General features: G+C 36.5%; 1 protein-coding gene across 6 annotated transcripts in view; it reads left to right on the top strand.

Moving 5' to 3' along the window:
* Nucleotides 1-572: 572 nt before the first annotated feature.
* The window catches only part of TFPI (tissue factor pathway inhibitor), a 35869-nt gene continuing 20903 nt past the window's right edge, over nt 573-15538 (top strand). The window contains exons 1-4 of one of the 6 annotated variants that reach the window (XM_027798723.2): nt 576-775; nt 4173-4275; nt 6305-6374; nt 10407-10523. In XM_027798723.2, coding sequence (XP_027654524.2) covers nt 6365-6374; nt 10407-10523 — 127 coding nt within the window. In that variant the 5' untranslated portion in view covers nt 576-775; nt 4173-4275; nt 6305-6364. Of the gene's footprint in view, nt 776-4172; nt 4276-6304; nt 6375-10406; nt 10524-15538 lie in introns of all 6 variants that reach the window. The other 5 variants (XM_055717669.1, XM_055717668.1, XM_027798724.2 and 2 more) reach the window with 5 other exon arrangements.

Raw genomic sequence — 15538 nt, 5'->3', positions numbered from 1 at the left:
TTATTTCTGTCTTTGTTGCTGTTTAATTCATTATCTGGGAAATTCTCATCCCATGTGTCCAGGACTGAGATGCTGGTTGTCTGTCTCTACATCTACAAGCTACAAGGTCTCAGTCTTACAACTAGAGTCCCCATCCCTGTCTTCAGCCATGGTACACTTAATGACACTTAACTTACTTGTAGCACATACTAGTGTGATTTGTAAATAGTTGGTATGTTCTAATAGAAGGCAGAATAGCCTTTGTAGTACAGCTCCAGATACTGTGATGAATGGAGCCTGGATCTAGAGTGAATAGCATGGCTTTATTTAAAAACAAACAGACAAAACCCAACACTAAGCCACAATGTGTATCTCTTGAGTAGGCAATGAATGTGGCATCCTCATGAACCGTATTAAAGCCTGCAAGATACAAGGAACAGAATATCATATAGACTGTGTCTCATTTTTTTAAAAAACACATTTCATTTTAGCTAGTGCTGTTTAGAAAACAGTTGCTCTAACTGCAGGGAGATCAGAAAACTAAACAGGAAGCGTCCCTGACGCTGCTTCAGATGTCTGACTTCTACCCAGAGTGAACCCATGTGCTCTACAAGAAGCAGGAACAGCTAGCCGATTAATCCACAGGCAAGAAGAGCCTGCTCTGGGAAGATCGGGTTGCAGTCCTGCCTTTGAAGCTTTACACCACACCCCTGCAACGTGAATTACTAGGGGAGGATCATATTCAGCACTGATTCAGGAATTCCTTCTTTCTTCAAGAACTGTTGCTAGGAGTTTGGTAAGTACTTTGTAACAGACTTTCAGTTTTACATGAGAGATATCTTTTTTTTCTTTGGCTGTCAGAAAGGAGTTATCTACTGCTATGTTTTCTTTAGAATGGGTAGATGGAGTAGTCAGATGTTTAGATTCAAAGTCCAGCAATGAGTGCTGCAAAAAGGGAGACACTTTTTCTCTGTAAATCTGAAACAGTAGGACAGTGAATATACTTTAATGATTAGGAATAACACCTAATACAACTAATTGGTTGTCAGAATCTCAGACTAAGGTATTTAGAGCTCCAAGACAGTCCCTTGAAAAAAAGCCATCCTAAAGGTGAATATGTTAATTTTGAACAATAGCTGGAGTTTGAAAACAAGCTCTTTTTAAAAAAAAACAATTTCTCCATTACAGTAACTCCAAGGGAGGCTTGATTCAGGCACAGTGGTCTGCCAGGCTATTTCAAATCCTGCTAAAGTATGTAACATTTGAGGCAATTAATATTTTGAGAAATACAGAACATTTTAGGAAAATCAAATTAAGCTAAGGCTACTATAAGTGAATTGTACTCACAATCTATATTGAAATTCTCAAGAAACAAAAACCCCTAGAACAATGAGGAGGGTTGTGAATGAGGCTTACAGCGCTGCCAATGTAACAAACACACCACCCCCACCCACTCTGAAACCCCAGAATATTATTGGTGTTTTGGTAATATTTTACTTGGAAGGATTGACATAAACTTCATTTTTAGTAACTATGTAATGAAAAACAGTGATACAAGCCTGTATTCTTTTAAAAAAGTTTGCTAAAAGGTAAATAACTGTTTTAGAAAACCTAAATACAACTTAAATGAGGAAAAGGAGCATAACAATGGGAAAAGCGGAGTAGGGAGAACAATAACAATTTGGATGGAGGCAGTATGTAGAAGGTCAATGTGACTCAGTACTCTATAAATTAGTCATCAAAGTACTTCATGGAAAACATGTAAAGATATAAACCTTCCTTCCTGAATGTCTTATGGACAGATGCAAAGACAGGAAGTCCAGCTGACAGTATAGATAGGAACGGCAAAGGCATGCTGTAGGAATTGCTAGGCACTTACTTGGGAAAAATTGTCAGCCTTTTCCCTTTGTAATCTTCTGCTCATTATTTAATTCTGTTAGGAGAGAGTTTGTGATTGTCTCTGAAGACAGCAAGTATCCATATCCACAGTAAATTTATTTTTTAAGGTGAATTTGAGAATTGTAATCAAGTTTACTTTGTGTGTAATGCACACAGAGCAATGTTGAGGAGGTTATGATGATTAAAACACATTCTACTGTGGCCTTTTCACCTGTCAGTGTGTCTCACATGAAAGGGTTCATTAAAAAGTAGTTATATGGGCAATAACTTGATAAATCTATTTCTTGAAATTTTTGTAACTTTTATGCTGGAGAATTTCCAGTGTGCTTCAAACTAACGTTCAGTAACCTGTGTGTTTATGCTTATGTTGTGCATTGCATAGTTTGTAATCTGTAGATTTAATGTGTTTCAGCTGTCCGGTGTAGTTATATGACCTTTAAAGTGCATTTAGCCTTTTAGTGGAGTGCCTGCATTTAATAATACTGCTAATGAAACTCATTTGTTACTCATCTATCTAATATTCTAAATGCAGAATAACTGTAAGTTGAAGTTTCATAATTATCTTGACTCAAGCCAGATAGAGCAATTAATGGCATTGAATTTATCTATCCTTAATCTCATCAGAGAGTTAATTTTGAAAGTCAAATGGTAAAAACTTCTAAATTATCGGTATCTGTTTTAGGGTTCAGTGACAAATCTAAAGGACAATCAGGGAGAGAGTACAAAAGGAAGCAGATTTTCTGTCAGAGAGGAAATGTTAAGAGATTGGGGGGAAAAGTGGTCCAAGATATAGTGAGCCTAGGACAAAACAAAGGTGTAAAAGAACAAGCTTCCTACCAGGCTTTCGGAGAATGTGTCCAGAGCCTTTAGTTAATTTGAATTCTCACCTCTGGCTAGACCAAACCCACAGTTAGAGAAGGAGAGTTACTGGATTCCAGACCTAGCTTCCAGGACTGTTTATATGTTTCTCCAATAACCTTTCCAAGTAAAGTGCATGAGCAGGAGCAGATACCAGCACTCAGATTGTCTGTTCTCCAGTACAGGGGTACCAATAGCCTTCATGCTATTCTTCTGACTTTGTGGATTTGAATTACTTTTAAGGCAGAGAACACAGATTGCTCTCTCAGGTATATCAATGGGATTAGGATTGTTTCTGGAAGCATGAATATTAAATCTCCTCTGGGAAAAAGGAGACATTGACACTGTCTTGCACATTCTTGGAAGCTGCCTAGCATCTACATTTACTTCAAAAAGGTGATTCTGGCAGTAACTCTCTTCTGCATTTTAAAATTAGGTAGCAGCTGCTTGAAATGCTTTGTAACTATTGTGGTTTTGTTGGTATGCATTCAGTATGTTCTGAGAATGTCTGCCAGAGGCAGTCAGAGCATGTGTACAGGAACAAGAAAATAAATTTTAAAGTAAAAAACTAGTAAAACAACAGTAAAGCTTAGGAGCCTCAAGAACTTATATCCCACAATTTCAGAGCAAACTGTTCAAAATCTAGTTCCAGTACTTTCTGTTGCTCTTTGTTTGGGCTACATTGCAAACAGTTATATTTTCTCTCCAAAAACTACAAGCTGATGGGAGTCTTCATATCTAAAGCTCCTCTTCACACTGAAACCAGGGAGGACTGTCTTAAAAAAAAGAGACAAATTACCTACTTCTGTGTGTTTCTTTTAGGAAACTCTTTTTACATTGCAGTAGGGACAGAGTACCCCAATGGAAAGAATGAAACAAAACCATATGGAGAATTGTATAATTCCTTTCCTCTCATAGTTATTTCACAGCAAAATAGACTTATTTTTAGTCCTTTTAATTTTCTCTCACAACTCCTTTGTTTGGTTTCCTTAATTATTTCTGGTTGCCGTTAATACAGCTGTTCATTTTCCATCCTTAGTATTGTTTCCGTCTTCCCTGATGTGTGCTGTTCACAACTGAATATACCTCTGAAATTAGCTGGATGATTTGATTTACTGCTTAGTGAAAAACCGAAACTAAGCTTTTGAACATGCTGACCCAGGATATGATCTGGGCGCAAGATAGTTCAACCTTCCTCCAGAAAACTGAATGTTCCAAAAGAACTGGTTTTAAAACAATTATAATGAAAATAGCTATTGCAGCAAGTAAATCAGAAATACAAGTATTATATGAAGGAAATACTTAGTTGGTACAGTTTTTATGAACTTCACAGAAATTAGCATTTTCTGTAAACATTTTCCTCCTTGACTTTTTCCTCTGTATTTGTACAGTCTCTAACATAATGAGGTTCTGCACAACGATTTATGCTTTCATAGGTCAGAGAAAAGGTAGTGCAGAAAGATGAGGCTGAAGTTTTCTGTGCTCTGAGACTCATCTGATGAATGCTCTAGGTCCATGGAAGCTGGCACTGCCACCAGAGTAAGCAGCATGATCTATGGTGGGAGATGAAGGGAATACAGCCCTTTCTTTTCTATGGCTGTGTTATTTTATGTTGGTTTTAAGCAATTGCAGGGTGATAATCTGAAGCAGTCTGAATCTGGGGGTATTCCCACTGATGGCAATTACAGCATTTCTAACCGGCGTGATGATCCAAGGCTCAAACATCTATTGCAGTAAAAATGTATGTGGTGTCTCCAGCTGAAAGATAGACAGGGTGATCTAAACTTGCCTGACAAGGCAAGGCAACTTGTATTTTGACCCTTGGTATGTGTGCAAAATGTGATCAATGTCATGATGACGTTCCAAAGGTTAACAGGTATGCTCAGAATCAGTCACGAGAGACATCAGTGTGGCAGGTAGTTCCCTCCTGTGCTTGCCTGTTGTATTTTCAGCAATTGACAGCTTCACTTTAGTGAAATCAAGTAGTTGTGTTTCTGTAGCATGTACAATGTAAAATTACACATAAATGAGTTGTTAATGAATATACAGCACTGAAATTACTCTCTCCATTAGAAAAGAAGGTTGTGGTAAGTTAGCTGACCTCTAAATACATGATTATTTATCAATAAGCACAGTTGTGATTTGAAAACATGCTCTATACTTTTCCAGTCCAAGTTGCTAGGAAAAAAACAGGCTAAAGGCTTTAGAATGCTGATGTTGGGACTGATACACTGTGTCCCTAAAACCCTAACTAATATCGCTGCTTATCTGTTTTGCTAGTAGCTTTTGTGCTCTGAGAGTACCTATTATTAGGATGCTGAAGGCATTCCCTATTTAGGAGTAGGACTAAATGACCAATATTTTTGTTACAAAGATGTAGTTTCTTTCCAAGTAGTACAGGTTTGAGTGTGCTAGGTTTGGTGGTTTGTTTTTTAAGATTTATGAAATTATGGAAACTAGTGATTTAGTTTAGTCTACATTTAAAAATATTTTGTTAGGAGCAAAAGAGTATTTCCTTTCCCTATTAGGCTGTATATGTGGAGTGGAGATTTACCTCAGATTGTCACGTTGGATAGATGCAGTTGCCATGTTTAAATAAATAACTAGCTTATTTCCTTATTTCTGTTTGATTCGATCTTCTGTGAGGTGAAACCTGAAATTTAAATGATGTTCTCAATATGTCCTTTATGATAAGCTCATAATGTTGGATCCTGTGCCATGTGTTTTCTTTTGGTTTTTTTTTTCCCTGTGACTAGTAGAAGTAGCAACAAAATCATCAGTCATTCATTATAAAGGTATCACTAGTAGTTATATGATTTGATGAAGGTAAATCCAGCGTTCCTGCAAAAAGTACAGCTATTTTAAAAAATTACTCTTAATTTCAAGATGATGTTTCACTTAGACTGTTGCATCAGGTGTACTGCACTGCATGACCAGGGAGCTACAAAAATTACTTGCAGGCCACTATTGCCAAGGCATACTCTCACCATCTCTCTGCATCCCAGAATATATCCAGTTTCCAGCTCTTGCGTGATGGGTATCATGGATGTGAGGCCCTGACTGAGCTAGGTAAGAAGAACTCAATGGTGGCGGAAATTAGGATCTGGAGCTGTGTCACAAGAGAAGTTGAGTGGAGGTAGGATGGCAAAAGTACCTGATCCCAGGTGTGAGCTGACTAGGAGAAGGGAATAAATAGGTCCTGGAGCTAAGCTGGGAAAATGAAAAACAGTTTTAAAGCACAAGTGAAAGAAGTTGATAAAGGAAAGTGAAAAGGCAAGAAAAGTCTATAGTTATGTGAAAAAAGAAAGGTGTTCTTGTGATAGGCTTACTAATTTGGGGGTTTTTTTTGTGTTTCACTTTCAAAACACAGCATGGTGTTTTTTTCAATTAATGTATCAGTTGTGTTTGTAAAGCAGCATTTACAACCTTAATAAAACCAGAACCGATGCAGGAGTTAAAATCTGAAACAGTGACATCAGGTCATAAAACTTTTTAGCATTACAGCTAATGAAGACCTTTGTTTTTCTAAATTTTTACTTTACTGTCCAATTTTCACTTCACTTCCCAGTTTTCACTTGGGAATTTAAGAGACTGGAATAGTGCAGCAGCAAGCCAACATTTATGTTAAATGGTGAGAGGTAAGTAACCAACTAAAACTCTCTTTTATAACAAGAAGGGATGTTGAAGTTCTTGGAGGAATCTGATGGACTCTCTGGTCTCAGGACTGATACAGACTATTAGGGCTGCTACTGTAGGGGACAGGAAGAAGAGAAGTTGGGGGTGGGAGCGGGATTTCGATAGCTCGTGCTTTAAATCAGTGATGTTTGTGTGCTGAGGATCCACAGTGGGCCGCCTTCCTTCTTATGGTGTTACTGTGACCCTGCAAGGTTTTGCTCTGGCAGAAGCCAGTTTAAATGACAGACCAGCACTGACTCTGGGCCTTAAAAAGCTAAGGCATGTAGCATCATTCTTTGTTCAGTTTACATCAGAGCCGAGGTGATAGAAATCATACTTATTTCATTCTTCATACTGACTCTGGAGTAAATGAGAAGGCATGATACTTCAAACAGCTGTAAAATAACACATGTAATGAAATACTTTTTAAGGGAACTCACTGACTTTGCCAGCTGGGAGACAATGCTACAGGTACGTTTCAGTAAATTTGTGTCATACAAGTATCCTAGTAAGTAGTACAAGATATCATAGGGCAAATATAATGTTTCTGAAGTATAGTGAACTGAAAAAGGTCTGCTTTTATATCAGAGGTGCTGTAATCCGTCTAATTAGACCTTTTTATCTTTAATTTTAGGCTGTGTTAAACTCAGCCTCTGAGTGTGCACATCCTATCTCCTGCTGTTCATTCCTCTGTTAACTTATATCCTTTGTCTTTCTTGTGTGCATGTGTGTGCACTTCCATTTCCTGGGCTGTCAGTGTGAATGAGTCACTTGTACAGTGTCACTTGTACAAAGTCACTTTATGCCATTTTCTAAAGCTGTCTGTTTTGGCTACTACCGGAAATGCTGGCTTTTATGTTGCTTTTTCCAGTTAGCTAGTTAGAGATAAATAACATGATAAAGAAATGCTTTCTTCTAAACATTCTGGTAACTATAGAAATTGGTGTTGAAGGGACTGGTAAGTACAAAAAACCCCCAAAACCACCAAACAAAAAAGTTAAATATTTATATATATACACACACACATAAAAGATCTGGCTCCAGAGACTGGGCTGCAAACTGCATGGAGAACACACTGAGTTTTATACATGTCTATCTGTAGCAAAAAAAAAATGATCTTGAGAGGTTTCTTGTATTTCTGTGTTTAGGTGGCAGGATAGAAAAGGCCCAAGTTATAAGAGCAGGTAATAAGGATTTGTTATTGGGAACTTCTTTGATAGCTTGTGGTCTGCCTTGCCTATCTATATTCCAGCTTGAGGGAACCTAATAGCATTATTCACAAATGACAGTATTTAATTAAACCTGTAAATAAATCAGTGCCAATTATTACCCATAGACCTTTGATGTCCTTTGTCAAGTAATTCAGATGTTGTCTGTTATAGATATAAAAATGTGTTGTTCAAAAGGTAGGTAGTTTGGGAGCAGTAGAGTTCCAGTTCATAAGGAAATGTCTTAGGAAGTTATGAAATTTGCATTAATGACACTTTGACGTAAAGAAAAGCCAATATTAATGCTGGACTGATTCCTGGCTGTCCTAAATTAGGACCTTTGTGGAGTAAGGGGCTATATTTCCTCCCAGAGGTTTTCAGAATTTGACCTAAATAAATCAGACTGTTTAACATGACTTATTTAAACTCAAAATATTTCCTATCTTTCCCATGACAGAGTCTCCTTCACAAACGTACACAATTTGATCTCTTACTGAGCCAAACATCATAGATGAAGTATCTTGAATTGTGCTTTCAATATAAATACAGTAAAAATAAACAGAATATATTAAAAAAAAAAAGAAATAAAATCAATGTCAGAAGAGGCTTACAGCTTTAAGTTTTTGTTACTGAGCAGCTGAACATTGAATTGGAAAACTTGGACTTTTCTAGAGGGTTTCGTTTTTTTAATTGAAAAAACAGTGCAAATTTCACTTTGATCGTAGATTTCACTCTTCCTTTAGGAATTATAAGAAATAAACTACAGAAGGATTTAAGCATTTCAGTACTAAAACCTTCACCCCCCTCATCCCACCTCCACCCATACCTGACACAATGTTCTAGGAATGTGTGACCTTAGGGAAAGGTTAGCAAGAAGATAAAGGAGATAGTGTTTGGTCAGTAGAATTTGCAGTAAGGCAGATAGGCAGTTATACAGCCTAAATTTTTCCTCTTAGGAAATTGCCCAAGCATCAAGAAGCCCTACTTTTGACAAGGTACTCTTTTGAGGGAAATGTAGGTGTTCAGTGGAAGAACAGAAATACTGTAGATTTTTGTTCTCTGTACAAATGCACTAATTTATCCTCATAATGTCACAGTGGCAATTACATATGGTAGCTCATGATATACAAAATTCTATTTTCATACGAAAAAGAGAAACTTACTGAAGTTTTCCATTTCCGGCTGATTGTTCCCTATATTTTTATTCTACTTGGGAACAAGGTTTTGGAACTATTTGATGACTGAGTAAAAATGGATTACTACATTTTGCAGTCTAAATCTATACTCTGTAGATTCCTGGAAGATGGAATTGAGGCCTCAGCTTGGGGTCATCCAAAAGCAAATTTAAGTAGAGTTTTCCTGAACTAGTAAAAGTTTTGCTGTCATGTTTGGAAAAACTCGAATATGGAAAAGAAGAACCCAGGAGCAAACTTGGAATTAATCCATGAGCATCTGAGGTTGTGGATAATTTGCAAGTTCCTTTATGAAGGGTCACAACTATACCAATGATTACAAATTAAAACTTCTAAGGAAAACAATGCATATTTCCCCTTTTTGAGACATCTTTGCTTGCTAGTGTTTTCTGATGTACCATAGTAATGATTTATTCTAACTTCATTGACAGAGAAAAGTTTAATCTGTTAAAGATGACTTCTATTAATGTCACCTGCTACTTCAGCATCATGTCTTTAGCCTTTCTGCTATAAAGCTGTATCCTAAGCACAGTGACATGTCATCTACTCCCATAGCCTGTCCTGCCCTCACTGTTTTAGGTGATGCAGACATACTATCTTCACAGGCATGTTAACAAAACCACTAAAGACAAAACAGTGTCTGAAGGCTAGGAACGTCCTAGTCCTTAGATCTTTAATTTCCATTAAATTAATATTAATTAACTTAGCCAAAGCTTAGTATTGTACTTTAAGAAAAGAGGGTATCTATTGGGAATCTATCTGTTGGTAGCTAAAGGAGATACTGAGTCTGTTGTCTAATTAAAACCCTTACGGAACTTGTAGTTAGTTGGAAAATATGTATTTCTAAAAAAGTTAAAACAAAACTTTTCTAGAGGTAATCTCATATGTGCATGCATAACCTCATCTTTGGCAACTTGAATGTGCCGGCTGCCATGGAATAAAAGTTTTCTTTGTGGAATGACTATGGTTGTACTGGTTCTATGCGAAAAATAATAGCTCTGCACTTCAGTGAGGTATTTAATATTAAAGGGATCTACAAGATACAAAATATTTCTTAAAGCATCGAAGCCCATGCTGCAAAAAATCCAGACTCTGGTGAAATGCAACTTACACAGAAGTCTGGGAACTTGGTAACTATAAATTGATGAAATATTTGTTAAAAATAGAAGCCTATGCTTGTGGAAATGAATCTAGGATCTGCAGACAGAGTGAAACTTATTTGGAAGGATTGGACATGCCAGCCAATTATACAATGTGTCAAACTGATCAGGACATTAAGAGTATGAAGTGTTAGATTTTAATCATTTATGTGTTCTGGGAGGTGATTTCGATTGTGGCTTGAAAGTAAAGCAATGCCTCTGATCTGTACTGAAGATGGGATAGGAGACTTGAAATCAGCTGAGCATAACTATAAATCCTGTCTTGTTTTTCGTTGTGCTAACAATATAATTATATTAACATAGCTCACATTATTTCCAAAGCTTCCAGTTTGTATAGCTACCTACATGTGACCATGAGCTACCCTGCTAATGACTTTTGAAGAGCATTCAAAGAATTTGATTAAAGTGTATATTGTCATTTATATGTTATACAGGAAAGATGAAAGGAAGAAAGAAGGGATGTTCCTTACCTTTAACCTTTATCTTGCTCTTCGTCTGTATCACTGGGCATGCAACTCCTGACTTAGATGATGGCGAAGAGGATGTTCTGGGTAAGAGGTTACAAAACGACACAAAACTATCTCAAACAACAAGAACTGCTATGTTAAAATGCACTGTAGATGCAATTCCATAGTTGAGATTTTTCTGGGAAACTTCTGAAACTGGAACTAAGCTACAAGGTTACTAAGCACTGGTTCCTAACTAACAGGGCAATGCTTAGAATTTTGCCTTCTCTAATGGCTTTTGTTTCCCATGATTTTTGGACCTTATAATCCTAACCAAACATTATGTTAGATATCAAGATTATTCCCTTAAAGCTCTTTACGACCTGTGGAAAAGTTCAATGTTTGCAAAAAGAACATGCAGCTGGTAAACTCAGGTTTTATCTCCCCATGCAAATGGAGCAGAAACATGATTAATAACATTGTAGACTCATGTTAACTCTCCTGTGCACAGCTCAAGTCACATTTAATTTACAAAGTTTGGTCTAATGATGATGCAACTACTACCCTAGTTGTTTTTCTGGGCCTTGAAGAAGCTCTTTGTATAGCCCTAAGTGACTTGAGAGTGCTGGATAAGTAAAACCTCATCAGTTAGAGATTTTTGTTAATAAAAATAATGTCAGAAGTGTGACTGTTAGAACTGGGGAGGTTCTCGGATTCTTACCATTGTAAGATCATTGCTTACTTTAACTTCATTGAAATTAAGTGAGGTGGATCAAACTTCTATACTGGATATTGTTGTGAAAGATCTTTTAATTTCCTCCCAGAAAATTCTGAGGCAACAGATGAGGGAAAAGTACACTTTTTGTGCTGTACTAAAATATTATTCTCTCCTCTGAACAATTATTTAAAATTGTGATGTCTGTCTTAAGCTACAGAGAACTACACAGTGGATACTTTTCCCATTTGAAAAGTCTGATTTTGAAGCCTAGCTGGGAATGCAGCTAAGAGAAAACTTTTAGTGATGTTGGCACTCTACTTGATCTGTCTATGTCTTGTCTGATTTTTCATCCAGATTATTTCTTTATATCAGACTTTTGCATCACTGTTCCTTGAGACAAAAATATTAATTGTGCATAATCATGGCTATACTACAAATGAAACTAGTGCTCTAGGACTGTCACAATTAGTCACTACAATTTAAGATGCACACTGTTCCACATTAAGTGTATGCTGAACATAGTTATGTAGTCGAGACTGCTTCATACAGAATAAATTTGTTTCTCTTTAATATTTCAATGAAATTACATACTTCATTTATGTACTTCTCTCTGAAGTATATAAATGCCCTTCTTGTTTGAGGGCAAAGTCATGTTTATCTTCACTCTGCCCTGCAACTATTAGTTTTATAAAAATCCTTAGTCTGCTTGAAGTTCATGAAGACCAAATTGTCTTGCTTGTTAAAATAACACTTCACCACCAGAACAAGGAATCTACTGGATTCATATTTTTCCTCTATTTACTTTGTTTGTAAAAGACAATAAGAAGATAATCCTAAGGAAATTAATCGGCATTATTTTATCTCTGGTTATTTTATAACCAGTTATTTAAGATTGTGCAACCAGTAACTGATTTAGGATGAGGAACAGTTCTGAACTTTTGGGCTTGTATGCCAAAGTAAAAAACAACCAAAAGTGATGCTTAGAAATTAAACTAGGACTCTGTTTTTGTGACAACTGAAGACTTGCTTGGAGTGTTTACAAAAAAATTGTTGTTGCAGTACTCTTTTTCTATAAAACGATTAGGTAGTTGGTAATTAAAATCATATTTGTGGTTTCTTAAGAGTGAAATTCTGATCTCTGTTGAATTACAGTGAATAACAGTAGAAATTCTGTAGGCTGTGATTTCACTAATAGCATTTATTTTCTGAGTTAGATGGTTATAAAATATTGACATACTTCAACTTAGAATTCAATTAGTTTCACATATTAAAGGATAAAATAGGTTGTATGCATCCATTATTTATAATATCATACTTTTTGATCACATTGGGTACAAACGCTTTGTGAATTTGAGGGTTTTTTTGTCTATTAGTATTTAAATTACAGCAATAATTAAGGTTGCAAGTCAAGTCCAGTGGAATAAAAAAGGATTCTCAATTTGTTCTCTTCTGGCAAAACCTGTAATTCTTTCCACCAATAAGTAAGGTTAATAACAAAAATAAAAGATGTAAAATCACTAGTTTGTATATTGTTCAATAATACCATATGTGGTTGGGAGCACTTTAGTTGATGTTCCAAAGCCTGAAGAAAATGACTCACAAGTTCAATATGCTTCTTACTTGACTGTGAAAATTTATCAAGAATAAATGTGACTGCTTAAAGAAAGGGTAGGAAACACATGGGTAGGAAGAGCACTGAACAGCGTGTGGGTGGGAAGCTGTCAAACTGACAAAGACGGAGAGAGAAGAAACAGCTATTCATTAGTGACAAGGTGCTTAGTATTGATATCACTTATCAAAGAGAGACACTTACAAGAAAGCCTGCAAAAATGACAGCATATCTTTATAATTGAGGATAACCACAGAAACTCTTATAAGGTTGAGAATCCATAACCTAAGCTAACAAAACCAGAAAGTATTTTATACAAAAAGTCAGAAATATTACAGTTTTACTTCTTCCCATTTAATTTATATAGTTCTGTTCTGAAAAGCAGCTCTACAATAATACTGTTGTCTTTCATATTTAGTGTGCTGTAGCTATAATACAGAAACTAGTTCACTTTCTAATTAAAAGGATGTATTTTTAACAACCAGCCCTGCAGATTATTCCTAAAAGTCTGAAAGTCATATTATGCTTACAGCCTGGGGAAAAAAGTATTGGTTTTACTTGTATTAGCGTAAGAGGATTAGACACATTATTCACCACTTCTGGTTTTGTAATATTAGACTGCTTACTGGTAAAGCGGTAACAGTGCTGTGCACTGATCATGTAAGGTCCAAGTGCTCAGGGCTACAGCATGACTAACTGGAGGTTATTAGAAGTCTCAATGAAATTTCTGCGTTAGTTAATAGTAGCTCTTCATGTGTTAAATACAGTGCCTTGAGTTGCGGAAGTTGCCATGTAAATGACAGCAAATGTGAGAATGTCTGTGCTGTGTAGAAACAGTCTTGGCTAGTATCCTGTTTCTGACAGCTGCCAAAAGTAGGAAAACAGAAGGAATGGAGGAAGAAAGTAGTGACATAAAATATCTGCACTAAACTCATGCTCATTGTGAGCCATTTCATCAGCATTACTTTGGACTTACCACAAGACTATGGGGTGGAAAGATTGTTAAGACAGAGCAGCGGACAATTAGCGCCTTCTGTTATGAAAACATATGTAGCTGATGTAATGGAGTCATTGTATTAAAAAGTTGAAGAGCGTGAGGAGAGGGAGGAGAGGAGGTTTTGTTTTGCTTTATTTTGGTTTTAGTATGGTGAGTAATAACTTTTGTGTGACAGGGAGCATCAGCTCTAACCATTACTTGATGTATTTCTGTCAAAACAAACTCAGTGTTATTGGTCTAGGGTAGTACAGTCCTGTAATTCTGTAGACTAAATTTCTTTGGACCAGATGCCTAAATTCAATGAGTAATAAATATCCAACTTGGTCAGGTCCAATGTGGAAGATTAAACTCATTTGCTTTTTAAAATGACAAATGCAACATGCTATACATAAGAAGGAGAACTGATGCATTTATAAATATGAGGTAGAAAATAACTGTTGAAGCACCAGTATAACAGGGTTATAGTTACTAGGAAGTAAAAGCAAGTTGCAGAGCATTACAAAAATAATGCAATATTCTAAAAAAAGGCAAGTAATTCTGTGTTGTATTAAGCAAAAAAAAAAAAAAAACGCAAAAAAAAAAAAGGATAATTATTCCACTCTATTTGGCACCAGTAATGCCTCAGGTAAAGGATTCTGTTCAGCTCTGAGCAGCGTACCTTTACAGTAATTCAGATCAATATGAAGAGATCCAAATGAGAGTTGAAAAAGGGTTAGAAAGCAAGGATAATAAAAAGATTGGAAGAAAGGAGTTTATTTAGTATAGAAATAATTAAAAGGAGACTAAAGCTATCAGAAAGAAAGTAGAGCAGAAGTGGCCTACTGAAATGATGCAGTAAGTGCTAGGGGACTACTGCACTACAAAGGCTTCAAGCAGCCTAGGAAGGAGCTGAACCTGCAGACCCCAAAGTAAAGGTTGAGAGTGCAGGAAGCCACTTTCTGTCCTGCATCAGTGTTGAATTGCAAGACACGAACGTTAGATTAGAAAATCAAAACAAATTTGCTATATATATGGTTTTAAATTATTCTGTCTGTGCACTGAAGGAAGTACAAAATAAATAATATGTAATAAAGAATATTTAGGCTGTATATTATAAAAAAGGCTTGTCTTGCAAGAAGGGCAGTGAAATCCTGGAACTGACTGCTTCAGGTTGCTAGGAACTGACTGACTGCTGGGAATTTTACTTCACTGGAGTTTTTTTAAGAACAATTTGGACAGCTGTCAGAAAAGGTCTCAAGGTATTTATCCCATAGAAATATGCCAAAATTTGAATAAGAAACTCCATGAAAGTTTGTTCCAACTTCCTTTCCACATTTCTATTGAAGAATATTCACTGACCTTCCAGACAGATACTGTCTCTAAATGTTATAGCCTGTGTTCTTCACACGGGACCCAAAATGTAGTAGGAACAATTTCTTCTACTGTTCAAGAGCAGAGGAGAAGGTCTTATACTAGAGAATTGATTTTCTCAGGGTATATTCCATGTGCAACATGAGTACAGGCAGATTTGTATGCATGCAGATCTACGGGCCAAACGTGCTTGCCTTCTCGTCTACTGCTCTAACCTGAGAAGGAGAGCTAATTTTATATCAGCTGTGTGGGTTAAGTGTTCCCAGGTGTAAAATAATGGGGAAGAGTTCTTTCACTGTTCCCAGACACAAGAATGATTCAGTTCCCATGAATCCCTTTGAGACTTCTTTTTTCGAGTCACTTGGTTATTGTTCAGAGTTGGAGGGTTTGGCCCCTGGGGGTTTCACAGGGTACAGATTTTAGTCAAAGAATGGTAACTTTCTAAC

Source organism: Falco cherrug, chromosome 8 (assembly GCF_023634085.1).
Source record: "Falco cherrug isolate bFalChe1 chromosome 8, bFalChe1.pri, whole genome shotgun sequence".
In the NCBI taxonomy this organism is placed as follows: domain Eukaryota; kingdom Metazoa; phylum Chordata; class Aves; order Falconiformes; family Falconidae; genus Falco; species Falco cherrug.
Note: the sequence above shows the minus strand (reverse complement) of the source record. Positions and strands in the feature narration are given on the sequence as shown.